Source organism: Empidonax traillii, unplaced genomic scaffold (assembly GCF_003031625.1).
Source record: "Empidonax traillii isolate 1590-97213 ecotype Southwest subspecies unplaced genomic scaffold, ASM303162v1 scaffold32:size1966603, whole genome shotgun sequence".
Lineage (NCBI taxonomy): Eukaryota > Metazoa > Chordata > Aves > Passeriformes > Tyrannidae > Empidonax > Empidonax traillii.
Genome location: NW_020955225.1, coordinates 568,236 through 596,097, shown reverse-complemented (window position 1 = coordinate 596,097; position 27,862 = coordinate 568,236). Strand labels below are relative to the sequence as shown.

General features: G+C 39.2%; 1 protein-coding gene across 4 annotated transcripts in view; it reads right to left on the bottom strand.

The window, feature by feature from the left end:
- The window catches only part of DACH2 (dachshund family transcription factor 2), a 244,306-nt gene that overhangs the window by 21,495 nt on the left and 194,949 nt on the right, over nucleotides 1-27,862 (bottom strand). For all 4 annotated transcript variants that reach the window (XM_027911464.1, XM_027911465.1, XM_027911467.1 and 1 more), the window contains exons 6-7: nucleotides 26,986-27,121; nucleotides 25,260-25,340 (exon numbers count right to left, since the gene is read on the bottom strand). In XM_027911464.1, coding sequence (XP_027767265.1) covers nucleotides 25,260-25,340; nucleotides 26,986-27,121 — 217 coding nt within the window. The remainder of the gene's footprint in view (nucleotides 1-25,259; nucleotides 25,341-26,985; nucleotides 27,122-27,862) is intronic.

Genomic DNA, 27,862 nt, shown 5'->3' with positions numbered 1-27,862 from the left:
TTTTAAGAGGAGAAGGGGGCAAAAAGCAGAGAAATGAGAATTTCACTAAAAAAGGCTGAAATTACAGTTTACAAATTGCCTTTATCTGCGCACTCTTTATCAAGAGGTGCATAATTATACAGCTTTGACATTTTCATCAGTGTACTCTCATTAATAACACAGAAAATTGTATCTATTTATAACTTCAACATATTTACAATATACTCTGATGTTCACGTGGCACTGGCAGTAAAAACACCTGAAAATATTTTATTAATTCAAGCCTTAAAAACAAGGACCTGAGTTAAAGGAGATACTTGGTTTGTAATAATAAAAAATGAAATTAAGAAGTTCAGCGACTCACTGGCTTGACATGAGAACTGAAGTGTTTCTCTGCACATAATTTCAGTCATAAGTTCAATGTGTATAGATTAAGAAAAACAAATACAACTGATGTCACCTGGTTAAATTCTGTTCATTAAAGAAAAGTGCTTCCATTAAGGCTCCTAATAAATGTATAAAGAGCCTTCAAATCGCTATATTTTATATCCATAACAATTATTTGCAGTTTGTCTATATTATTATTATTATTATCATTATCCCTGCCTTCTCCTACGAGTTGCTCCTTAGGCAGGTTTTGGTATTCTGGATTCCAAAATATTTGAAGTTTTTCTGTGCTTTAAGTTGCTTCTTACTCCATGGAGAAGCTTAAATACTATTGATCTGTGTTTTCCATATGGCAATTTAAAGTAACTAGTTATGTTCAGCCAGTAATAGTACCTTGTCATTCCCCACCACCACAAGGATTATTTCTACTGACAATGGAATGAAGTGAAAATGTGAACTTTTCAATAAAAGGTTAGTAATCAAATTATTGTGGTGTGGAAGAAAAGAGAAAAATAAAATGAAATAAGCAAAATTCTCCTCATGGTCATTATCAGGAGATTATAAATTTTTCTCAGCTAACTCTCCTATTAACATTCACAAGAGTTTTTTTCATGGTGATTTTTAAGCATCACTGTAGTCTGACTATTCTTCTATTGAGATTTTAAAGTGTCAGATGAGGATGGGTAGGAGGAACTTGCCAACAAAAAAAAAAAAAAAAAAAATATTCTTCAATTTTCTTGGCGGATTCAGCTTTTCCCTATTAATGTTGAGATTATTTCTTCAACTATTTTGTTGCAAATATTTATGACTCCATATGGAACAACAGATGTTGAAGAGAAGGGATAGCAGAAAAGACTTCATTTTCAGCAATTACCCTGCTACTTGTTGTCATACTGTAGGTGTTCTTAGTGCATCTATTTTACATACCACCCTGTCCTTTCACACACTGCAAAAATGTCAGTTTGGATAATTAATGTAATAACTGTAGTCCAAATCATTTCCACAATATTCATTTATGAAAAAAAAATATAAATAGGATAACAGGAGGAAGAAATCAAGAAGGCAGCAGGAAGAGAGGAACTGCTTTAGCAGTTCTTCTGGAATATCAGATCAGGAATCAGTTTACAAAGCTGTATTAGGTTCTTAATAAAAAATCTTTCCCTTGAGACAGATTCCAGTGACTGCCACCAAGAAGAGAAATCATACATGAAACAGAAAAACAAAGCTAGCCAAGAAGCAGTATAATCCTGTAGGATTATACACAGTCAACACCACATAGGGATGACAGGGATGTACTGATTTATGCCAGCACAGTAATTACGACACGACACTTACACAACATATGCTAATATAGTCATTATGACAAGATACTTAACCTCTTAATATATTTTAAGACAGTATCAAACTAGAATCAGTATTATTCCTGTTAAGCTCCATTTCTTAAAGTACCTGCATAACCAGCAGTTAAACCTCCAAATATCTGAAGCAGGAGGAACACTCCATTTCTTGGATATTCCTTGATAATTATTCTTGCTTTATTAAGGTTTATTTTACAGCTGTGTAAAATAGGTTATAAAGGACAATTCTGCTATTATGTCCTCCCCTGCTTAGGCTTAATAAATATTATATTCCACACCATCCATTAAAGCCAAGCAGTGGAGAAAATAGGAGTGGTAGTAATCTCCTCCACAGATGTAAAATACCTTTAATAAAATAAGGGTGTATAACAGTCAAGAACAAATTACTGAGGTCTGCTTTAATAAAATAGTACCCTTAAAGCAGTATTACTCTTAAGGCCCTGACATTCCCACTGGTGATGCAGTGTATCCTTTCAAAGCAGAGCAGCTTGTTAAAATGGCAAGATATCTTTTTGCAATAGAGTGTTTGTGTCCAGGCAGATACAAGGTTTGTATAGAATGCATCCTGGGAGCCATAAAACTGGTGGGAAACATATTTCTCCGTGGTATTTTAGTACTTCGAAAAATTCAATCACTGGGAAAAAATGTTTTGCTGTAAACATCTGAAGAGCATTATAAAAGCAATGGCTTCCCACAGCACCTGCTTAAATAATTTTAAGAGGGAGTGAGTATGTCTTTGCTCGTCTTCTAAAACTTGTAGAAAGCTTCTCCTATTAATTTCCCTGGCGCTGTCAGGCCAGGGCACTTTTAATCAGCAATAATTATGAGTGCAATTGGGGGATGTTCACCGGCAGGGCTTTTTGCACTGTAGAAATAAGACAACTTCTAAAACTGATTGTTAGGAGAAATATGATTAACAGGAAAATATACCCAGAGAGACGATCACCTGAGGAGTTTCCCTATGAATGAATTATGAATTCTTCAGACATCAGTAAGGAAGGACTCTGCTTATATATCCCAGAATTCTGTTCATTTACACGCTGATTTTATAAACCCTGATTATCAAGAAGCATGAGAAATCCATCCCTTTTTAATTCACCTGTTTTCCACACATGAGGAGCAGCTCTGTGCTGTAGCTGTGACCAGTACAATTCCTTACAAGCCCTGTTGTGGACCTCCCCAGAAACCTTTAGCCTTGCCCCAGCTCCAGAGTCCTCCCACCTGCACAGAGCACATCCCTGGTCCCACCTGTGTGCCCAGCAGTCCCCAGTGCCACCAGTTAGACGGTGCCAGCACCTCCTGCAGGTGCTACAGCTCACAGAGCTGGACCTTAACACAACCAAGCCTCTCCTGGGCTAAGAAACAGCCAGAATTCGGCTTATCCCTGCCATCCTCCCCTCACCAACTAAGTGAGAGCCCCTCTGACAGAAATGCTGCCCTGGCGCATCGGTATTACCCCGCAGTGACACAGGGATCAGACTCACATCCATCAGTGCTCCTGCAGCTCTCCGTGTGGAGCAGCATGTCCATGGCAACGTAGCACAACTCTTCGCCACCAAATAATTACATGATGCTCTGGGGAAAGACAAGTTTTCCTAGCACAGAGCCAATCTATCAACGGGGAAACCTCTCCTGACCCAAATGGCAGCTGCGATCGGGGTATAAATGGAAGCTAACCACCAAGTACTCCACATCCACTACTTTGCAGCCTAATAACTGTGAAGTCTACTGCTGTCACTTGTCCTGAGCGCTTTAAAAAGATCAAATACTGGGGAAAGGAAAGAAAGAGGAAAACTCTGTGCAGAAAGCAGCAGCTATCTCACATTAATCTGCTGTGTTCCTCCTCCAGATGAGCCCAAGCTCCAGGTGGCTGTGGGGAGGTGCTCTAACCCCCTCAACCTCTGCAGTGACCACCTGGCTCACTAGTACAGTCCAGGGCTACAACTCCCAGCAGCTGGTCTGCATTCTTCCTCTCCTCTTTGCCCAAGCACTTGTGCCACCAACCTGGAGCAGTAAAATTCATGCAGTCATGCTCTGTTACAGAATGTACATAGCAAAGTCTGGCAGCAAAGCCCTGCTGCTTGGGCTAATTCCATCACAAATGAAATCAGGCAACGCACAAGAGCTGGAGAACTGAGCAGTGAAGATTTCTGTCCCTCACAGCCATATGTAGGTACAATTCCATTCTTTCAGTGGTTGCAAACCAATCACTAGGAAAATTTTCAGAAATTTCAGGAACCTTTTGCCTCCAAATCACCAGAATTTATGGTAGACTTCAAGACAAACAGTGCCATCATTACTAAATAAAACCTACTAAAGAGATTTTTGGATAAATCCCTTGGATTTATATGCTTCTCAACTAAAATAAGATACAAGGCAAAACAAGTTACAGAGGTACCCAGTACTACTGGTCCCTGGTGCATTCAGAGATTTCAAACAAGCCCTGGATCTGAAAAATCCAACTTCATAGACCTGCCACTTTCTGTGGCTTCTCAATTCAGCAGCTGATGCCTGGAGAGGTGGTGAAGGGCCACGGAGAGCTCTGCAGCTGGATCCCAAGGAAAAGGAGAGGGGAGGAGAACAACACCTTCTAAAGCATCCTGCCACTGCAAACATAGCAGCTGAAAAACCCAGCCCTGACCAAAACCTTGCCATATTCAGACAACAACAAAAACTGAATAACTGAAAAGTATCAAACAGTCTGCACATTTTCTTCCAAAGGACAGGAATGAGGCTCCACACTCCCTTAGTGCATCTGTCCTTCCAGGGGGACTCCCACCAGGCCAGCCAGGAGTAGGAACTTCCTGCTGTTAAGTCATATTATAAACTCCATAAGCATAAAATCCTTTAAAAACGTTTAGGTTTTGATGACTGCTCCTGTGACGTACGGCTTTTAGCAAGCCAAGCATTTTCCTTTTCAAACTGCCTCCCTCTCTCTGTTGGGCACATTATATTTTCACTTTGGCTTATTCTACCTCCTCGCTTTGAAACCCTGCATTACTTGAGAGAGTGGCTGACATCCCCATTCATGATAGTGCACAAAATGAAGCTTAATGAATCCCCAAAGCAATGTACTTCATGTGCTAAAATCAATGTACATTGCCTGCTACAGTATCTCCCTATGAAATGGAGGCATTTGCTCAGAAATTTCTATCTCAACAGGGTCTTTTCTCTTTTTGTAGCGTTTAGCTGCCTTTTGTCTGCTCTTGTCTCCCTCCAGTGTTGCTCAGATGGCAATCTTTTATTCCTTGTGCAAACTCATTTGGAAAATGCTGGATGGGCTACAGCTGTGTACTGCTATGTAAGGTCTAATCCATGTCAAGCAGTGCTTTATACGTGCTGAATAAACACAATGAAGCAATGTTTTAATTGATTATTAAAAAGGCAGGGTTCTAGGCTGAAAGTAGTATTTAAAATCAGATTTAATCAGCTAGTTTTGTACAATTCTGAAAGGTAGTGATGCTGTACATGCTGCCATTTTGAGCCCTGAAGTTCTCACAAAGGTTCCTGCAACCTAGGGGGATGAAGCTGTTCCTGGGAGGTTTAAACATGCAAGTCTGTGGCCAATGGAAAACAAGCAGGGGGTCAAAATATTAATGAACTTGAATCTTACCTGAGAAGGTGTTTTCCCACGTAGTTTCCACGACATTAAATAAAATACTTGTTTTTCAAGAGTCTGTTCAGGTGCTGGGGAACCTCTGCAGCTCAGTTGTTCTCAAACAGTCAAATATGTTTCTGTTTTATCATCTGTAGGGTCTGGATTTACATGCTCTAGTAGTAAATACTGACTTTATATCAACCTGCCCTGTATCTGACAAAGGTATCTAACTTGGATGTGCCATCTAGAACCATAAAAAGTCTCTTCATATTATTTGTTTAAACTGACATCTATCAGACTGTGCAACTAAAATTTTTTCAAAGTCAGAAATAATAACAGTAATAATGAAAGGTAATTAATTGGTAAGCAAAACATTTGTGTATAAAAAAAACATTCCTCTGACCTTCCACAGGACACTGCACCTGGGGAATCACAGATTTTTTAACAACTACTTGAAAGTTTGGGCGATGATTAATGTGAAATTAAATCTACAGTCTAAATTTCTCTTTATTCCAATAAACATTCTCCAGGGACTGTATTTCTCTGTGGCACCCCAGGAATTTATTGGAAAAAAAATCCACTGTGAAGCAACTAAGGTTTGGGGTTTTTTTCTTTTTCCTTCCAACAAAAATACCAACATTGTCCTGAAATTTAGGTTGTAAAAACTGGTAATGTCTATTAGATGAAAAATCTTCATTAGCCTAAAGTACATGAATTATCAATCAAATGACAAATAATTCCGGAGCAGCTGAAAATGGCAAACTGTTATAATTACAAATGATGTTTTGTGCATGACTGTGTCTCAAGAATTGTTACAGGATGCTGTGGGGAAGAAAAAAAATCATTTGTATCCACAGTCCAGAATAATATGGTCCATTACAATGATGTACTTCGGAGCAGAAATGTCATTTTTTATGTTTCACGTTGTTTCTGTTCTCTCCACTGAATCTATATTTTGTTTTATTTTTTAAAAAGGATGAATTCACTTTAGAGAACTGACATATGAATAAAATATATGAATATTTTAGTTTTGCTTGCAAGTAACAGGAAAAAAACCCATGACATAAAACTCAAGCCCTGAGTTCCCCAGAACGCCTACTGAGAATAAATTCTATGTTTATTTGTATTTCATTTTCCTTGAACAACTGCCTTTCCCTGGGGTATTTATTAAAAGCATAAAAAGAATGAGCCAAATTCACTTCTCAATAACATCTATTCAGCATTGTTGAAGCTTGTAAAATTGCACGAGACTAGCCAAGGGGAAAATTTTACTCACTATTTAGTAAATATATATAATGTTTTTTCTGGTTGAGAAGATGTATTGTTTAATCTTTAAATTCTCTGCCTGCTCCTGCTTATCAAAGGAGAAAAAGCAGCTGTTGGGTTATGAATTCGTGACCTCACACAGGGGTAGATATGATGTACAGGCTCAGCTGTGGGTGACTTGGGGCAGTCCTACACGGAGCATTTCCCAGCGGACGGGCTGGAGACTCCAGCAAAGTTTCCATCGAGTCCCCTGCACAAAGAACTCGTCACATTTTCTTCTGTCCTGTTTGCCTGAAGATTCCACCCTAAATAACCTTACTTGACCTACATTCTAAAATCCTCAGATGGAGGCAGTGTTAGTAGGGGAATGGTTTAAAGCGAATTTGGCCATTGGGAAGGTCTGTTCTCAATGGGAGGCTGGAGGAGAATTTTTATAGCGCAGACGGTGCGTGACAGACACATCCGCTTCTGCAGAAAGTAAATCAGCAAAATCCACAAAAATGGAATGAGAGAGAAGGTGCTGCTTGGGCTGAGACCACAACTGAGCTGCTTCACGATGCAGCAGCCAAGTTGTCTCCACGTGTCCCTCCCACCTCCCGCACCAAGTTCACATCAGGTGAGGCTGAGCTGCCCAGGGTGGCTCTTCACCTCCTGCTGCTGCTGTCTTAAAACTGTCTTGATACCATAAACCTCAATTCCTGTTATATAAAATCACTTCTCCCACTGTGGTTGACCATCAGCAGGGTTTTTGTACAGTCTGATCATGTCTTTTTTAACCAGAGCTTGCAGAAAAAGTCATTTAACACCAGTAACTGCGACTCCTGAAAGGAGCACGTGGCTCAGGCAGGGGCTATAGTGTTTCTTGTCCACTGCTGCCCAAGAAATTACAGTTTATAGCTTTGTTAGTAGAAAAACAATGTCTTTAAGATCTAAGCCAATGTTTTCAGAAATATCATGGATTGTCTTTATAGCCAGCATAACAACCCCCCCAAACATAACAGCAAGTAATGTGACCATTGCCCTTGGCAGCACCATTAAACTGGGCAGTGAACTACTTCAAATAGCAGCGAGTGTTAAACATTAGTTCTGCCTTAAGTAGGTTGATTTTAACAGTCAAATGTGCACTGCAGTCTATGTGAACATTAAAAGCACCTTTCAAACTTAATTTTACAGAAATGTTAACGACCAGAACAAACTACTGAAGGCAAAGAAGAAAAGTAATTATTTCAGCAGATGAAAGGAAACAGTAAATTAACACTCTTGTTTTAAAAGGGGTCTCAGTAACTTATCTGCTTTAAGGAAATGCCATTAACTGGAGGGTACTATGGATATTTCACTTAACATGTTTATGGTCTGGGGTTTCTTTTCTCTTCTGACCTTTAAAAATGAGGTCTGAGGCAAAAGGAGAGCTGTAAATCTTTAACTGAAATACAACAAGTTCCAGAAACGCTGTATCAAAATCACAGCAATATGTTCCTACATATCTACATTACGTATCATGTACACACACAACCATGCAGTGAGAGAAAGTGAAAAGAAAAGACAGAACAGAACAAAGCCATCAACAGGACAACTTTTATGGCCACAGAGGCCTCTTAAGATAAAGGAAAGGAGAAAGACAGAACCAGAATGACTCAGAAGTCTTCCTAATACACCAAAAGTGCCTACGTGCTTAAAAAAACTCGAGACAGCTAAACTAATCCTATTATTACATTAAAAAAATATCCAGGGAGAAACTTGTCATAGTTTAGAAAATGTTAAGCTATTTGTTATAAATACAAACCACACCAGCTTTTGTACATAAGCTGTTATTCGGTGCAACTTTGAAAACTGTTTAAAAGCAGTGACTGGCTTGCAAGCAAGATTTTCTTACCATATGTGTTGCAATATGGAAGCAGATTGTGGACATTTCCAAAGGAATTTCAGGTATATGTTTTAAAAATGTTTACAGCAAAATTTAGGTGATCATTAGGGGTTTTTTTTGTGGACATTTTCCACACAACAAAAACAATGTACTGATGTAAATGTGGGGTTTGAAAATAATTTATTCTGCATAATCAGCATGGCTACACATGCTTTTCATTCTGAAATCACTCATTTGCAGACCTCAAATGATGAAATAGTAATTATTCTCGTGACTTATACATGTCCACTTTAAAAACATGGTCAAATGTAGAGTTTCTTCAGCAAAGCTGCATTGCTGATGAAAGTGGCTTTAATCTGGGCTTTTAATTAATAGTTTTTCATTAAGGATACTTTAGTAAAGACATTATATTGTATTGCACACATATCAATCTGCAAGTGTTTATGCAGATTTCTATAGATCCTAAATGCTATATACACACACATTCACATAAGATATATGTGACCTAAGAGGTAAAGAAAGAACTGCACACAGAATTTAGCAATAGTGAAGTAAATTGAGAAGCAGAAGGTCAGGAAAAACTGATGATGTCGTCTCAGCAAACACTGGCTTTGACAGGACAGCCAATTTAAGCAGTTCCCACGCCCTATAGCACAGCTCAGCAGCCCCTTCTGTGAACATCTTTGTGGTGCCTATTTTTAAACTGCATCATATAAGGAGTCTCTTCACTAACCCCTCTGGATGATGTAGGATTATTATTCTGGGGAGACATTTTCTTGCTTAAGGTATTTTGATGTGGAAACAGCCACAATCTGGTTCATTCTTACACATTATTTAAATCATGGCAGTCAGCGTCATATCACCCTAAAAATAGGAGTGAGAGTTGTTTAAGCATTTAAGTCCTTTTTTTTTTTTTTTTTTTTTTTTGCTAAATGAAAAAAAAAAAACCTTATTTTGTCAAATTTAAAGAAGAAACTGAGGAAAGTGTGGAGAAGTACCCACATGAAAGGAGAAGTCTACTCTGCAAATTATCTCTCCCTTTAGTAGCCTGTGTTCATTTCAGGGTATTAAGGGGACAACTGAAGGCAGAAGCAGCTGAGCACAATCCTTAAAGATAGAATTGTAAGTCGGAAAACCTTTAAGCTTTGTTATCAGACCCACCCAGAAACTGCCAGATCCACTACCCAACCCAAGCTGCATCCTGCCACCTCTGCATCCATCACCCACGTGTTGGATCAATCATTATTTGGTATTGAGATGTGATAAATACCACCACGTTCAAGCCTTCAAACAGCAACTCCTTCAAATCCACAATGACAGCGCTGTTGCTATAAACATATCTGCATCAATCATTAGGGTAAGAACTATTTGTGAGCCAGCAGTCTAAAATCATAAGTTTTAGCTGCACACAGCAAGGTATACACTTATTTAAAAATAAACGTGAAATTCAGTCTTTCACAAAAGCAGCAGTGTCATGAGAAAACTCGGGCTGCAGGTTTTGTAAACGCTGCGTTTTCAATATTAGAGTGTCAGTCTTCATTCACTCTCTGACAAGGCTGTCAATCAAACAGCAATCTAGTTTTGTAAGACTTTAACCAAAGATCAAAGCAATGATACTGCTGAGTTCACATTACCCATCCAGAGATAACTACTTGAACACTTTCCTAGCGCTGCGTCGATATTAACTTTGCTCCGCTCCTTCCAAGCAAATAAAACAGGACGAAGTTTGACAGCCCTGCTGGCTCGTGCCTTCAGCCTTGATCCAAACTGAATCCCAGTCCCATCCCCTCTACCCCTTATAGCTCCTCCTGGATATTGAAGGTGAGGACTGCAGGACTTGCACTCAGTTAAACTTCAATTAAAAGAAAACGAAATGTGCTTTCTGTCTCCTTTGGGGAACACATCGAAATGTCTTTCCCTCAATAACAATAGTTGGGCAATAAAAAGATGAGTGAGCAAAATGTGGTATATCATCGTTTTGCCTTTGACTTCAGCCCAATGGCAAATGAAAGGCATCCAAAATCAATTTCAAGAAGCTAATAAATTCAGTATGTGAAAGCAGTGAAAATATAACTTTTGCAGCCTCATCATCAAGCTGATTTGTAAGCAAAGCTGGGCCCAATTCCTGCACACTATGGCACCCATATTTTCAGTTTCATGCGGGTAATATACTATTTCTACACAGTTTATATTCTCAGGCTAAACACAGAGATATATACATATATATCTTCTTTCCACAAACATATGTCCTGGTAATATCGTAATAAAAATCTGAATGTGCTCTGCCCAGGAAATCGTGTCGATCTCTATCAGGTGCTTCCTCCAGTAACAGTGAAGGGAAGGTGAAGGCTAATGCTGCACCAAGGGCATTCCCTCCTACAGCTCCAGGACTTCCAGGAGAGGCCTCTTTATTCCAGCAAAGGCAGGGGCTGTTGGGGTTTTCACCTGCTTGTCTGCTGAGCAGTTCACCAGACCATGCTCATCTAAAGGCAAGCTTCCAAAGGGAAGAGAATTGACCATAATCACAATTTAACATACTCCTTGAACAACGCTGAGTACCTGCAGTGTCTGGCTTTGGATCATAGCAGGGAGCAGGACAGAGGACTTCCACTCACCCCAAGCAGTTACTTCACATTTACATGAGAGGAAAACCTGATCCATGGTTTTCACCATGACATAAGAAACCTTGATTCAGGGGCAAGTCCATCCAAACAATTCAGTGGCAATTGCCCTTAAGAGCTCACTGGCCTTTACTGGGGGCTTCCTACAAGATGTGACTTTGCAATGCCACTACAAATAAACTATTCAGAAAGGGAGGGATGGCATGGATGGACCTCTCGTGGCTTATAACACCAGGACCAGCTCCTAAAAGCAGGGACGATCCAGCGCCTCTGGTTACACCACAGACTGGCATGAAAAATCACCAACAATTACAGAGCCAAGGTGTGTGAACAACCATGTGCACAGCAGGCCTGGGAACCACGGGGCTGGATTGGAAAACTGATGGAATTTCTGAGAGCAGCAGTTTCTATTTCTGGCATAGTCCATTTATGCCATGCCTTTTGGATTTTTGGTTGATCCCAACCAGCTGCACACAGCGATAGTACAGGAGGTTCCCTACACTATTTAGAAGTCATTAACAGTGTTAAAATTTCCTTGGGATCTGGTACTTACTTAAAAAGAATAAATAAATTAGAAAGAGAAGCAAAACGTCAAAACCAAAGAGGTTCCTGACCTTGGAGAGTTCTACATCGATATATGGATTTGTCTCCTATAGAGAAAAAAAAAAAAAAAAGACATAAAGACAAAAAAAGTGAAGGCAGACAAGCTGGTGCTGGATAGAGCTTGAATTGGCAGGGTAAAATGTGGCTAGAGAGTGTAAGTGAAGAATGATGGAATACATGGACTGAGGACATGTGTGAGGTTTAGAAAACAGCAGGTGGAGGAAACTGTGGAACAGAATTATATTTAAAGGGGAGAAGTTAGAACTAGGTGAGAACAGTAAAGGAATCACACTCAGAGTGTAAAGTATTGCTTTGTCACTTAGTTCATACTGTGAACATGTCCAGGTTTTCCCTTCCAAGGCAGCAGCAATGGGAAATGCTGTTCTTTCTTACTCTGTTTCTTCACCAGGGCATCACTCTCCTCAGATGGTGGCAGCTTTTGGGAGCCTGGACTGTTGTTACGGGACCTGTGTCAACTATTTCCTCACACTGAGGAAAATACTATGCTGATTTTTTGTGTCAGAAGTATCAGATCATGTTTCCTCCGTCTTTACTCCAGGATTTTACTGACCAGATGAAAATGAGTAACTGTAAACCCCAACTCAAATCTGAGTAACACTATAAAACCCTCTTTCTTTTTTATTTGCTGTATCTCCTTTACCTGCTCACCTCTCATGTTTACAAGCAAGAAGAAATAATTGTTTTCTAGCCTCAAACACCGTTTCTCCAGCTGAAGGATCTGTGCCGTGCCTGCTCTCCACACTTGCAGCTTTCTAAATCACATCCATCAAACACCAGAAAGTCTGAGAGATTATGCTGCTGATATTTCTGTAATACTGAACAAGCACAAGAGTATCTTTCAAATCTCCTTTGCAGATAAAGCAGGTTATGGAGTGTGAGTGCGTATCTGCAAGTCACCTTTAAAACAACCGTTCTGTGCGTGTGGAACGAGTCACCTCGATGTTCCAACACTTCTTTCATGTCATCTGTGCCACTGACTGCACTGCCTCACCCCACCCAGCACAGACCCATGGGTCTGTGATCATAGATGGCCGGTCTGGATGGCAGCAGAATGCTAATGCAGGCAGGAGACACACGAGCACATATGTTTTTATGTGAAACAGAAGTCGAGCTGTGAACACAAAGCATCACCCTGCAGCAAGGAGCTCTGGGAGGAGAGAGTCCTGTCCACCTCAGCTGAGCCCCAAACCACATCTCTGCGACCTCGAGACAAGGACAGGGGGGTCCTGCATGTGCTGGGGTGATCCCTGCTCCGGGGGGACTCCTACACACCACGTCTTTCTCCACTGCCCAGAGGAACACACAGCTAAGATCTGATGCATCCTGAGCCACAGCAACTTTGTAAAGGCCCCTCTTAGATGTTAAAGAGCTCTACAATACAAGTACCTGTTCATAAAACATCTTTAAACTGCTTCAGTTGCTGAGCACCCTGATCTGAACCCACTGCACACAGCAGTATCACAGAGCATCAATTACACTTACTTAATGTACTTACAAGTCATTAACAGTGGTAAAAATTTCTTCAGGTGTGGTACTTAAAAAGAATAAATAAATTAAAAACAAAACCAACAAAGCCACCAAAACCAAACAGGTTTTTATACAGCACAACATTTCAAAGAGGTGGTGCTATCCCTCCCCAGACCACTTGTCAGACTTCGCTCAGCATGCAGTGATTTTACAGTTTTAAGCATGAATTACCTACACTCAGTCCTTCTTGCCCCAAAGGATTTAAAATTAATTTTCAAAACCAAAGTTTAAAGAAGCTAAACTTTTCTGTTTCCTTTTATCTTTGTTAATTCCTCCCAAAAATAGTTTCTCCTCAATTCTGACAGTTTCTCTTGTAAAGACAGCACTTTTATAAAAGCATTTAAAAACCAGAATATACTTAAATGTAAAAATGCCTAACTGTATCCATAACTAAGTCTTCATTTAGGTAAAAAGTTTTGATATTATCTCTTATTATTTATTCTTCAAAGGAGAAGAGTAATTAGAAAAGTTCTGCAAATTTTCACTAATGAAGCAGAAAAATCTGCTATGAAGTAATGAATTTTATTAATCACCATGTAAGAAAATAATTTAAAAATATTAAAAATATAAGTATACCTAGCCTATTTTTACGAATTTTATTGTAGTTTATGTAAAATTACTTACAGGTTATTTCACAGAATGGTATGGGTTGGAAGGGACCTTAAAGCCCATCTCGTTCCACACCCTGCCACAGGCAGGGACACCTTCCACTAGATCAGGTTGCTCATTTCTAAGTCTATAGAACAACTTGAGCTGGGAATTGTAATATTTCCTAAACACTGAAAAAGAGGGGACACTTAAATATTCAGCAAAATTACACAGCTGAATCTGAGCAGAAACAGAGAGAGTGCTGGGATTGGACAGGACATGGAGATCAGGGGGCTCTTAACCAGAACTGGTGAGGTTTTATTGCAACTGCAAACCCACATCGACACCTTTCCTGGGTTTTGACTGTTATCAATTGGCACTTGAAAGCAAGCCCCAAGTCCTTTTCTTTGTTTACACCTTTCTTCCCTTCCCTACAACCAGAATCTTGTCTTGCTGTCCTCCTGACATGTCTCTAAATCCAGGGGAAAAAAGGATGCCATTAAACTGCCTCATGATAGCACATGTTAGCACCATTATATGAAATAATTGCTCCTTGGGAGATTCTAGACAGTCAATTAACCCCCAATTCACTACTCAAGTGGCAGAGCCGACACTCGATGAATAAAGGGTAGGGGTTCAATTCTCAATTAGGATGAAATTTTTTCCTTAATAGTTTAATCTTGTGGTCAATTAAATCCCCAAGCGTTGTATTAATTATTATATGAATTCCAGGCAACTTCTCATTTAAAGGTTAGTTATGGTGTACCACAACAGGACCAGAGTCCAGGTCTTCAATTTTTCAAAAAGACTATTCTACCTTCAGGGCAAAAATACTTTTTTTTTGAAACACAGGCAAAGATATGTCTTTACATTGTGCTTTCCTCATTTGGGATACTTTAAATGTCTCCTGGATTTTATACCACAGCTTGCATCATGTCACAGATCATTAGAACCCTGTTTACTGCTGCAGCACGTATTCATATCACCAGTTGTATTAAAAAGGATTTCCAAACAGACTTTTAAGCATTAATCTCCACTCCAATTGCTGAGCTTTATTCCTATATTGTTGGGCACAACAGCTTGGAATAGTAGCTTACTTTTCCATCTGTTAGACATATAGAGGCTATCAGTTTGTGAAGTACTTTCTTGGTACTCTTTTTGTTAGAATAAAGTCCTGGATTTCCTCGGGGAAGCAAGGGACATATGCTGATGCTCTATGGTTTCTGAGTTGCTGCAGAGATGAATTCTTCTTGGCCAGCTTTCTGTTGAATAGGTGCTGGAATCATATAAAACAGCAACTTGTGCAAAAAAAAAAGACAACAGTAAAATGGTGAGTTCCCAGGCCAAATCAGTGATCTTTTTTCAACTAATTATTTTTCTTGCTCAAAACGAAGACAGTTTGTCTTTGAAAAGACTGTCTATCATTAAAAAAGAAGAGTATTGAAAGTTTTTGAAACAACGATAACAGATGTCATAGCAGTTGAAAGTACAATTAGAAAGCACAACGCCGCAGAAATAAAACTTCAAACAAAAGCGGAAAGAGTTCTTTGTGCACATCAATAATTTAGAATGATTTAAGAACTGTTTTATAGATGCAAGTGGAGCTCTTTCTGTCTATATATAAATCGAATGCGGTCTTTATAGGCAAACAAAAAGGGAATACAGTCCTTTTAAATTATTTTTAGGATAATTGTTTCCACAACAAACATCATTATTTATCAGTTTTGAAAAGAAGCCAACTGCCAACATTTGAAATGCACAAACCTTGGCACACAACACAGAAAACGGTAATCTCCCCCCCTTTTCAAAAACCAGTTTTGCATTTATTTTACACGTTTGTCAAGTTCTTATCTAAAAGCCCATGCAGTGTTACCTATTTCTATCAGAAATCATTATATTTTTTTTCTAATCACCTTCCCGTAGCTCATTTTGCAACTCAGGAAGGGAAACCTTTATTGCTACCAGATGCTGTTCCCTTCCTGCTCACTCACATATTCCTATAAATTGATTCAACAGCCTGGAAAACAAGGTTTAATAGGTATTATTATGCCTTCTGGATTTCTTCTGTTATAATCTCTCTTTTTAGACAAACAGTCTCATTTTAGTGATGGAAACATTCTAAATCTACGCTGCAGCTACTTCATGTAGTAACTCCTCCGGGACAGCTGCAGCGTGTGCACGACTGGCTGCTCTACCCAGGGCCCTGTGCCAGCAGGAATTTCTCTGTAGCTTTATTTCCATGTGTAAACTTTAAGGGAAAAAAGAAAAATAGGTAGTTTTGTGTATAGAGAGCTGAGATTTTCCTTTTTAGATGAGAAGGAAGCTTTGGGAATAAACAGCAGTCCGTGAAGCTCTACATTTGCCTAAGAGGAATGGGAAGAGACGTTCTTGGAGTGTCATAGAAATCAGTCCCTCGACTGCTTCTATTTCCATATTTGAACATCAGAACACACTGGAGTCTACCAGCATATCAGGTAGGCCCCAACCCAACCACTCTGCTGCTTCAAACAGCAACACCAACATGAAAAAAATCTAGGAGAACTACAAATTGCAAACTCTGAGACTGCAGTTCTACCATTAAAACTGATTAATGCCCGTATCTTTGTAGGTTAGCCCTCATAGCTGAAAAAAAAAACCCCAAAAATCCTGCCAATTTAGCTACCACTGTTCCAGAAGGATAATCATACTTTGCAGATACTTGGGACCATTTAGATTCAGCATTTTATATGACTGATGATATATGGGTTGCTAGTTCTATAAAATTAAAGCTCCAGCCTGATTTATACTGTATTTAATACAGGCCATATAGGCAGTGATGTTTACAAAATACTAACCCTAAAATACTGTGCTGAGAAGTTATCTTGTATATTAGAAAGAATTCTTATTACCAGACTATAATCTAGAAGTGCCTGACTTATTTTCTGTCGAGATTTCCAAACTTGTGTATGAAGAGAAATTAATAATGAATGTTCCTGGAGCAATAAAACTGTCTCTCAGGAATTCATTTAATAGTTTTGAATATTGTTTGTTTGGTTGTTTTGTTTTTTTTTTTTTAAATATCAAAAGCTTCATACAAAGAGAGAAATTATGTCACAATAGAATCGTTATCATTATTATGACTCCTGGTGACTTTACAAGAACATTATGCTTTCCTTATATCAGCTAAAAGAAAATTCAGTATAAATAAATATACTGGTTTTATAGAGCAATTTCAGGCTCTCCTTTCTACCTAAATCCCTTTTGCCTGAAATGCCAGAGGCGATACGACAATAATGTCAAAAGTCAAACAGCAACTCTGGTGACTCCTCCTTTAATATGTGAATTTCTCCACACTTTTGCCTGGAGGGCACCTTCATTACAATCACTTTCTAGATTTTAAAACCAACAAAAAACAAGGAAACAATAACAAATACAGGCCGGTCTCCTAATTGAGAGCATCTAAAAAGTCTCCAGAGGTGGCAGATGTATAACTAACAAGTTATTTTCTGAACAATTCCTATTTCACGACCTCTGTGAGTAGGCACGTGCGCACACTCATAGTCCATTTTCTGCTCCAGCTCAGCCATCTACCAGAGATGCTCCATCATCCAACATATTCTACATCAAAAAGGCATATTCCACCACACCAGGAGAGGCTCTCCACTGAACTGTCATTAAAATTTTTACAGCTCTGTATCCCCTCCCTGACAACACGTGCCCGAATAAGCCACGGGATATGTCAGCAAATTCACACAAGCCAAGTCAAGCTATCAAAATATCACACAGCAGTTCCAGTGACGGGTAAAAAGAGACAGATTCAAAACTATACCATGTTTTATAGATTATAACATCTCAGAATACACCTGGAAGCAGAATTTTATTTATTAAACTACTTGTTATAGCCTGTCGTATTCTGTCAACTAGAAGAAAAATCTGCTTGGGAAACTACTGTCACACAGACTACACAATGAAAGAAACAAATAAATCAGTTGGTATTTTGAGACCAACATGAAATGGCTGAAGATGACCAAAGAAGCGTGCTGGGGAATTCTGTATTGGAATAATCACTGTCTCTCTAACTCTGTACTTTCATCCAATTTCAGAATCCTTTCCTTCCAATCTTTTTTATCAGTCCTAGAGTACCTGGCACAAGAAGGATATTCACAGCTGGGAATATTCAGCAAACTCAAGCATTCTCCTCCCACTCTGATGAAAGGATAACCCAGGTAGCCTCTTCTGTGGGCTCTTCCCAGCACTGACCAGTTTGCTCACATAGGTACTGATAAAATCCTCCCATTAGAGTAAAAAGGATTATGTCCTCCTTGTAATTCCCATTCTATTTCACAGAATCATGGAATGATCTGGGTTGGAAGGGACCTTAAAACCCATCCTGTTCCACCCCCTGCCATGGGCAGGGACATCTTCCACTATCCCAAGTTACTCCAAGCTCCGTCCAACCTTGCCTTGGGCATTTCCAGGGCTGGGGCAGCCACAGCTTCTCTGGGCAACCTGTGCCAGGGCCTCACCAACAGTAACTTAACTTTAAGTGAGGTTTAAGTACTCTTCTAGTACCTTCCAGTCCCCAGAAGCCTCTGGGCAGCAAATCCTCTTCAACAGGGAAGAGAGAACCCTTAATTGCCACCTTTATGTGGCAACTATTACACCAAAGAAGACACAGTCCACAGAGTGATCTTTGATACTCAAATTAGAAAAAAAGTCCTGAACACAAAGAAAACGATACACAAAATACCATCCACCAGTGCTGGATTTGCTCCTCAACAGCAGGAGCACACACTACTGTCACAGTGAGAACTGTATTTCACTGATCTGGAACATCCAGCTGTGGGCAAGAGCACAAACTCTAAAGCCGAGCTCACTGTCAGCAAACCTTAGAAAAGGCAACTGTGTTTTATGAAGTGCAGCTTCTGCGAATTTCTTGAAGGTCTTTCTTGGTCACAAATACCGCAAAACTTTCCAAATAACCAATTTATAATTTCTGTTGCTAATTTAAAGTATTATCTGTTCACCTGGTTTGGCTTAAACTACATGCAAGAGATAAGCCAAAAATGCTGTTTCCTACAAGAAACATCTGTTTGGAATGCAGAAATGGACGGCTCTTAAGCAGTTTCCTAGTTAAGAAGTGTCTGATGGCAGTTTTTGGTGTCCTTGCTAGAAACTGCATGGTTTTCCAGTAACATTCACTGCCTGTACACAAAAACACTTCAGTGGTGACCGTCTGTTTGCTGGATGGGTTCAAACAGAGCAGAACCTCTTCCTTCTCTGTGTGTAGGCACAGTTTGGACACAAAAACACATGAGCAAAGTTTCCCAGGAGCAGGTTTGGTGCTTCCCAGAGCACAGGCAGGGGAGGCTGAACCCCTGTCAGCGCATTCCCCCAGATCTCCAGGATTTCTGTAACATGAGAAAAACATTCAGCAATCTCTCAGGATGCATATTTTTCTGATCTTACTGCTCATAATGAGGACTGAAGGCAAACTTATTAAATAACTCACAGACATTAAGAATGTCACCAACTGCAGGTCTCAGGTTAATGACTTTGCAACAGAGGCATCAGCAAGCAGAGAATTCAAAGGGTCAGCTTTAACACCAGTACTAACTCTTAGGGAAAGGTTCCTGGGCCTAATCCAAAACTTTTCTTAGGTCACTGGGTGCCAATCAGCAATTTTTCTCCTCTTCTTATGCTTTTCAAATCTGATATAGCTCAGTAAGATGGACTTAAAAAAAAAAAAAAAAAAAATCACAGCATTGGAGGAAAAGTGGGAATGGTAACTCTGACCTTGGAGAGTGGCTACCTTAATTCCCTCTTATTTGCCCATTTTATTCCACACACTTACATGAATACCTTACTAAAAAAATTGGTCCAAACCCTTTTCAGTAAAGAAAATTTCATTATTTCACCATGTTTGTACAGACTAATAATATGTAGTGTTTAGAAAGCAATACATTAGTGAAATCTACTAAATAAAACATATTAATAAATTATATATCAATGTAGGAAAATGCCTTGGTCCGTCTGCCAAGATAACTATGAAGTAGGTATTTTACTCTACAGAAAAGATGCATTCATAAAATAACTGCAAATAAAGATGTAATATAACCTTAATGTAAAAGGTGTCACCTTGGAGTACTTCACTAACATCTCTCGCCTAATTGCCCTTTTATTTATAAACCTTTCAGCAATGGTTATGCACACAATCATAATTATAGGAGTCCAGACATTTTAAAAACTAAAGCTTTACCTTTAATGTCTGTTTACATGTTGTGACTCCTAAGTGTTTGAGTTTGCCTTGCTTTTATGGGTTTGGGTTTTTTTTTGACTGACAAAAGATCAAATTACTCTTAGGCCACCATTTTAACAGTTGTCAGTTTGCTTGTAGGTTAAATTTAACAACAAAAAGTTATGGAAAACACCTTTACCCCAATTAGAGTACTTATATTTCAGTGTTATCAGAGGATAGAAAATGCAAAAATATCTCTGAATTATTCTCATTTCCACTGTGTATGTCACGCAAGGTTTTAGGAAAAAGAAGTCCTTGCAACCCTTAAAGTTATTGTATTATGATTATATTGTATTATTACTTAGTGTATTACTGCATCCACTGCTGATGAAACAACCACGGGGTCTCCAATATGCACACTCAAAAACCAGAACGAATCAGAACTTCACTTCTAGTTTGGGGAGTTTTTCATGTATCTCAGGAGGAGACTCATGAACATATTTGTGAAAAAGTTGCCTTTTTCCCATTATATCTTTAACATGCAAGTATTGATCTGTCAAAGGAACAGCATGGGGAGCATTTGAAGTGTTGGCACCTATCGCACACTTTGCATAGAGGCTGCATGGTACGGCTCCGAGCTCCTTGTTCTCTTCCTTATTCCTTTCCCTCTCCATCTGGATGCTTTCAGATTAATTGTTGGAAAAGTCCTCTCTCTCTGGAGCACAAGCCCCCTCCACAGGGCCTGTTGCTGTTTCAGGTGTTCTGCACCTGCTCATTCCCCTCCCCTCACATCCTGAGTAGCCTGGTCTTTTGGCAATGCTTAATTTAAACAGCATAAAACCTCTTTTCCGCTAATGAAATACAATAAATAAATATTGTTATTCTTTCATTACCGTAGTCTGTGGCCAGCTGAAAATACTGCACTCAGCTGACAGCAATGATACAAAATTCCCCTCTCCTTGAAGCAATAAAGGGAAAGGTGTTCCATAATAAACAGGGAAAGGAGAGCTGCCAGATGCAGAGGTTGGGAACTACCGTCTACTGAACATGGGACACAGCCCTGGAGCCTGGATTTGTTGTCTGGAAATGCAGATAACTGGACTAAAGGAGGGGATATCATCGCTGGGAAATGCAGAGCAACTCACTTTCTCTGCAAATATAATCTTTATTTCCACTCAAACACTGTTGAACAGTAGGTAAGTGTGACAATACAGGTCATTAATGATATTTTCCTCTGAAATTTTACTCTGGTTTGCTTAGGGTGGAGCAAAGCACCCAAACACCTCATGACCATGCTGTCCATGTCTGAATTACCAGCAGTATTAGTTTGGGGAGCAGCTTCCAAAGGATCAGGCTTTGGCCAAACTATTCCCATCGGAGACACCATGAACATCCTCACTGATTTCACTGTGGCAAGAGCTGGGCCAGTGCCTTTTACTGCTCCAGCCTGCGTTAGGAGTCTGAAATATTTCTTGTCATGCATTCAAACAGAAAAATTGTACCAGCATCTAAATCCAGCTGGAAGGCATGGCCAAATTCTTTTCTGGCTCATTTCACCCTCCTAAATGCCAGAATTTATATGGAGGTTTCCCTAAAGACTGTACAGGGCTGTGTCAAACACAATCCTTTCCCATACAATACATATTTTTTTCCAGGATATATACTGAAGCAGATGAATTTAAAATGCAGTTTCTGTGAGTAATCATGCAGGTAAAACATGGGGCTGTGTTCTAGGGGGGAATTTTGTAACTGTTTCCTTGCACTAGTGATTCCAAAATAAACTGCAGATATGGTTTTCACTCACACCTCAACATGGGTGCACAGGCAAAATGCTGGTGTGACATAGTAGTTAAAGACATTTCACAAAAATACAGTATGGTATGTAATAAAAGTAATCTTTTTATAAAAAGCCCAAAAAAACAACTGCAAACTTACAAAGATGTTTGACTTTGTTATCCTCTAATGTTAAGCCTGACCATACTTCCTAAAAAAAGATAGTGAAAGGATGCAGAGTAATTGAGATTTAATGGCATTTCTCCTTCAAGAAGCTTAAAAGTACGGGCTGTAACCAGGCTCTAACTCCTCTAACACTGAGACAGTCACCAATCCTGGGAATTCTGCCCCACCAACATGTGCAAACACATCACCACAACTGGAACAGCCTCACATTAACTGTCTTTTAAAGAAGAACTGTTGTTAAGGCATATTCTCTTCAGCCCTAATTACCTTGAAATTATTTGATGAGAACAAAGTGGCACATTTTTTTCTGGTGCTGAGATCACTCAAAAGGGGACATGGCAAACAAAAACTGTGTATCCTGAGGGATATCACAGTATTTGTCTATAATCATATCAATCTTTATCACTTTTTATTCTAAGATTTCACACAGTAGTGCTGCTGATAAATTGTAGTTATTTAATTTTCAATTGTTCCTATCTTAATTGTTACAGAGAGCTCAGCTTTCTAAAGTTATGTCAAGGTGTATAATACAAAAACATGTTCACTATATGCCTTCAATAATTTCTTTGTTGTTTGAAAACTTCCAACTTACAGCAAAGCTGGCATTTTATGGCCTGCAGAGCTATAAATCATTTTTAAAATCATGATGATATTACTCAAAACAGATGTGAAAACATATGTTTGCCACGGTTGTATAAACCGCTTACTTGTCATACTTAATAAATGTTGATACTTTTATTTTAACTACATTCCTTCTTAATAACTTTGAAAATCTTTTCCATGGTAAATATATTTTGCCTTAGTAAAAGTAATGGCAGGTTTGGAAAAACAAAGCTTGCTCTGTATACAAGTTACAAGTATGTTTTTTGCAGAGCAAGGCAGCACAGATCGCACTCTTCAGTGACTGTCCACATCTGACCTAAAATTCAACGTAACTGAGGTCCACCAGAGCCCAAAATAATAAAGAACAAGAAAATAATAATAGTATTGGGAGCAAAGAACCTATACAGGAGGGAGACAAGTCCTTGAGGAATAACCCCAGTGGTGTGGGGTGACAGAAGGGCCGAGCACACACTGGCTGAGGACTTTCAGGGCTGAGTTCTGACTGTCCTCCTCATGCCCTCCCTTCAGTTACTGCGTGCCCATATCCTATAAAATAGAGATTCCCACAGCAATATAGGTCTGTCACACTGCCAAATGCAAAATCAGCTTGGAATTGCTGGATATACAACGTTGGTGCCTTTAAAATTTCGGCATTTTTCCCACTAAAACGCCATGAAAAAGTTCAGGTTCTGGAGCTGCGGGATTACTTGAAAATCACATCTTTACTTGACAAAAAGAAATAATTTCTCATTCTTGACCAGTGCAGACCAAGTAGAAAAGCAGAAACTTTATTCTATCCTTAAAATGATACTCTAAAACATTTCATGATTTGGAAGCCCTTTTTTCTGATGCAGGTGAGTCTCTGAACACTAAATTAATCCCGAAAATATGCCCTAAGTGCATGCAGAACTAACACATGTATAAAGACGTATTTCCGTGCACATAATCAATTAAAGAAAGGTAACACTATGCAAAAATGTAGACCAGGAAATGAATAAACCTATACAACTTTAATCTTAAGCTGAATTAGGGTACACGAATTGTCAGCATCAGATCTTTGTGATTTAATCCATGTTAAAAGAATAGTCAGTGATCTCAGGAGCCTGGGAATTGGGATCACAGGTGGTGGGGGTTCAATTATTTTCACGCTTTTGGGGATTTCTGAATTATCTTTTCAGATTCTTAAACTGTGCCTTCCTTCATCCATCCTGAGTGACAGAACTGCTACAAGAAGAACTACACGATTTGCATCTTTGAACCCCACAGGATATTGAATTGTTTCGCTGAAAAATGACTGAACATGTGGCAAGAAACCAGGCACAGTTCAACAAAATTAAAATCAACTACACTTTCAGATTTAGATTAAATACTCACTGTGTAATTACCACAGAAATGTAATTTTTAAGTCTTAGGAGTGAAGCTATGGCTGTTAACTGTAACCTCTGGTGCTGGTCCATAAATGTCAACAGGAGTCAAGAGGGAAAGATTTAAGCATGATGATCCAGAAAGAAAATTATCTCAGAATGGCACAAAAAGGCTCTTTTGGGGTTCATAAGGAAAGTGCTTAAATGCCCAGAGAAACCAGTGAATAGAAAACAGCTTCTTCTGCCTTCAAGGAGAATTGAGTGCAAAAATACAAAATGTAAGGAAAAAGTTTCAGGCTCTTCCTACCCAAGACTGGATCAGACACAGATCTCTAGGGAACAGAGCTGCTGTACAAAATCATGAAACTGCTCAAATTTTATATAACTCTGGAACCACAGGGCACGTGGAGCCCCCAAATTCTCTTCTGAATAGCTCATAAAATTGTCTGTATTTGCTTTTTATTCTTCTCTGAAAATACATGAAAATTACCTCAACCTTAAAACAAATCAGTTTGGTTTTATTTATGATAAAATGTTAAATATGAACATTCACAGTAGACTTACAAGTATATTTAGCTTATTTCGTCTCCTCTTTTTCCTTTACATCTTTTTCACTCTAAATCCTCAATATCTCCCTCAGTATATCTCATTGCAGTATTGATCCAGAATTCACTTACCTTCAGTTCTCTTTTATTTCTTCAACTATATCCCATCTCCTTTTTTTTTTGCAGGCACACATTTTGCCTGGTGTTTTCTGTACATAATGCCAGAATGAACCTCTCATAGGATTGATTTTTTTATTATATTTACAAGGAAACAAAACAGCTGCCCATACCTGAGTATCCACCTTCTCCAGTACCCAACAACAAACACAGGGAGAACCAGCAGAGGAGACACATCCCTGCCTACAGACAATCCCTACAGGCCAAACATCCCCTCTTCCCTTGCTACCTCCCACTTTGAGGTAATATAATATTATTAGACACAAAAAATGGCTTATTTCCCTCACCCACAGCATTAGAGTACTCTGCACACACACTCCCTGGAAGCAAACAAACAATACCACGTGACTAATCAAATAAAAGGCCAGCAAAATATTACCCTCATACTCTATAAACAGAAAAGTTCTGATTGCTCACACTTTCATGTAAATTCACTGGATACATTATTCATTGCAATTAGGCACTTAGTTCTCTTAAATTAATAATATAATGTCATTGCATATGCAGAATACTAGAAAAAGGAATAAAACATGCAATAAGGGCAATTAAATGCCCGAGATGGAAAACAGTCTGTATTTTTACCTTTCTCCTTTTGTACTTTTTTTAGGCTGGTTCCAGTTTCTTGGTCAATGAGTTCTCCTTCCCTGCTGTTGGTCAGCATAGCTACAAGAATCAGAGGGCACAGTTACATAACACTGTCAGTAAAAAATTATTAGGAAAAAGGAAAATATTAAATTGCATTTCCTCTTGGTCAGTGTTCTGGTATTTTAACACTTGGAGGCAAGTAAAATATGCAGCAAAAGCAAATCTGCTCAAGTTGATTAAACAAAGATACCAAGACAGAACCCAACTTACTCCTGAGAGGAATATGATTTCTTATGAAATGTTCAAATTAACTAACTTAAAAAGTACTTCACAGAAACCCTTCATAGGGAAAAACACATTTAAGGATTTAAGTATTAGTAATTATTTATAAAGCAGCAAGATTAATAAAATCCACCAATGGACAGATTGTACCCCAAATTGACAGGTGACAACAAAAACCCAATACACTGTCATGTTCAAGGAAATTCTTCATTTAACACCTGCAGGATGAGTGAGAGGTGCGAGGTTTATAATTTCAAGGCCCTATTTTCTTTGTTCCTAAATTTGACTAAAACAAACAAACAAAAAAATTGACTAAAACACTTCCTTCTCTACAATCAACCAATGACAACCAAGTTATTCCAGTGAGGACACTTGTTACAAACTTCCATCACCATATTTTAAGGAAAGCTTTTTTTTTTTTTAGTTGCAAAAATAAAAACTTATGTATTTATATTGTATAGAAAGTATATATACATATCTGTACAACAGTGAGCACTAAACCCTGACATAGAGACACCGAAAGTCCCTTTTTCACTGCTGCTACAGGAAGTTACATCTTGTCCTGTGTACTTCCAGTACTATTTTAGATTTGAAAAAGCTGAGGGGAATCTACTTTCTAGTCTCTACCCTGTGTGTGCGTGTTTGGGCAAAGAATTCAGGTTCCACTGACTACTCTGTGTAGAGTCAGCTGTGCTGTGGTGCTGCTGCAGGGAGCAGAGTCAACACTGCACAATCTCAGGAAGCAGCTGAGTGGTTCCTGGATGGGAGTGAAGTCTGCTCTGACTTACATGGACTGCTTTTGCAGTTTAAATCTAGCTCAGCAATGCCTGCATGGGCTCCAGGCCCTGAGAAGAAAACGGTGTTGACACACACTGACGTGAAGAGATGTTAATTGACTTGTCCTAGATCCCTCTTGGAAGCACCAAGAATAGGATCAAAACCTCCTCTAGACTGAATTAGCATTTTAAATGGCAGATCAATAGTGCACAGGCTGTGAAAGCTGCACTGGAGACACCAAGAAACCAGAAAGCCCTCAGCCTCGGGGTGATGAGGGAATGTGTGGGCACAGGGTGGTTTTTGGAACGAGAAAGTCATCATATAATCTGTGACTTTCCTCACATCCATGTGAAGAAAAAGATATCTTGCTCTTTTCGAATCCCAGGTGCCTCCAGCAGCATTGCCTCACCCCAGCACGGCAGAGGAGCCGGTTGTGCCAGAGTGATGCCTTCTGGGCTTGGGTGGAGACTGGCACAGGAGGAACGTGAGGGGCTGGGCTTTGCACTGCCACGAAGTTAATGAAACAAACTACAGCGAGGCACTTGCTGGCTATTTTTTAGCAAGTGAGTGCTTTCCTGAGTATCCCAGCAAACAAAGATTTGCCTCAGCAAACTTCCCGAGGTGCTGAGATGCCTGTGAGGAGCGTGAGCTGCAGGGCACTGACCAATTCTGTCGGGGGTGTTGTCCAGCTGGGACGGGGAGCTGGACACGCTGCTGCTCTGGTGGGAGGACGGGTGGCTCCCGGGGCGCTGGCTGTCCTCCAGGGACGGGGCTGGAGAGGGGCTGTCCTGGATCCTTTCCTTCAAACACAAATAAAACAAGGTCTGTGCCATTCGATTCATGGACTTCGCTGAAAAAATGAAGTTGGCTTAAAATAACAACAACAAATGGTCTCCAAGATCATCAGTGAACAGAACTCACATCTAAAGAGAAGCACAGTTACCTGTGTCTGAGCTTGCTAATCATTTTTGCCACCTTTTTTTTTTTGTCGGTAACTTTTTGTTTTCTAACTTTTTCACACATGAGAACATATAAAATATTCTTTCACAAGCTACTTTTGATCTACAGGTAGTAACATCGGTATATATGAGGCACATTTCAAATGGACAACTCAGAGTTGTGTTAAACTGTGACCAGAATGCAGTCAAATTTCTGAAGTCACTAGATTCTCTATCTAAATAAAATACATCAATACCTTCCCAGGGTAGCACCCAGACAAATGATAAAAGCTGAGGCACTGGTAAGAACTTCAATTCTGCATGAAAAGCACCACTGGGTAACCAAAGTAAGAGTGTGCTTGCAAATTCTTACGTGTATATTTGTACATGAAACTTTGATATTAACCTCTTATTTAAATATACATAGCACTTGAGATAAGGAGAAAAAAAAAGGGTAAGAAATTTAAAAAAAAAAAAAGAGCAAAATTAAATTCTACAGTTCTATGTATCTATACTGGCAAATTATCTGAAGATGCCATGGAATTTTCATCAGCTAAAATCTTTAGGAACAGGTTAGACAAGCATGGCATAAGTAATAATTCA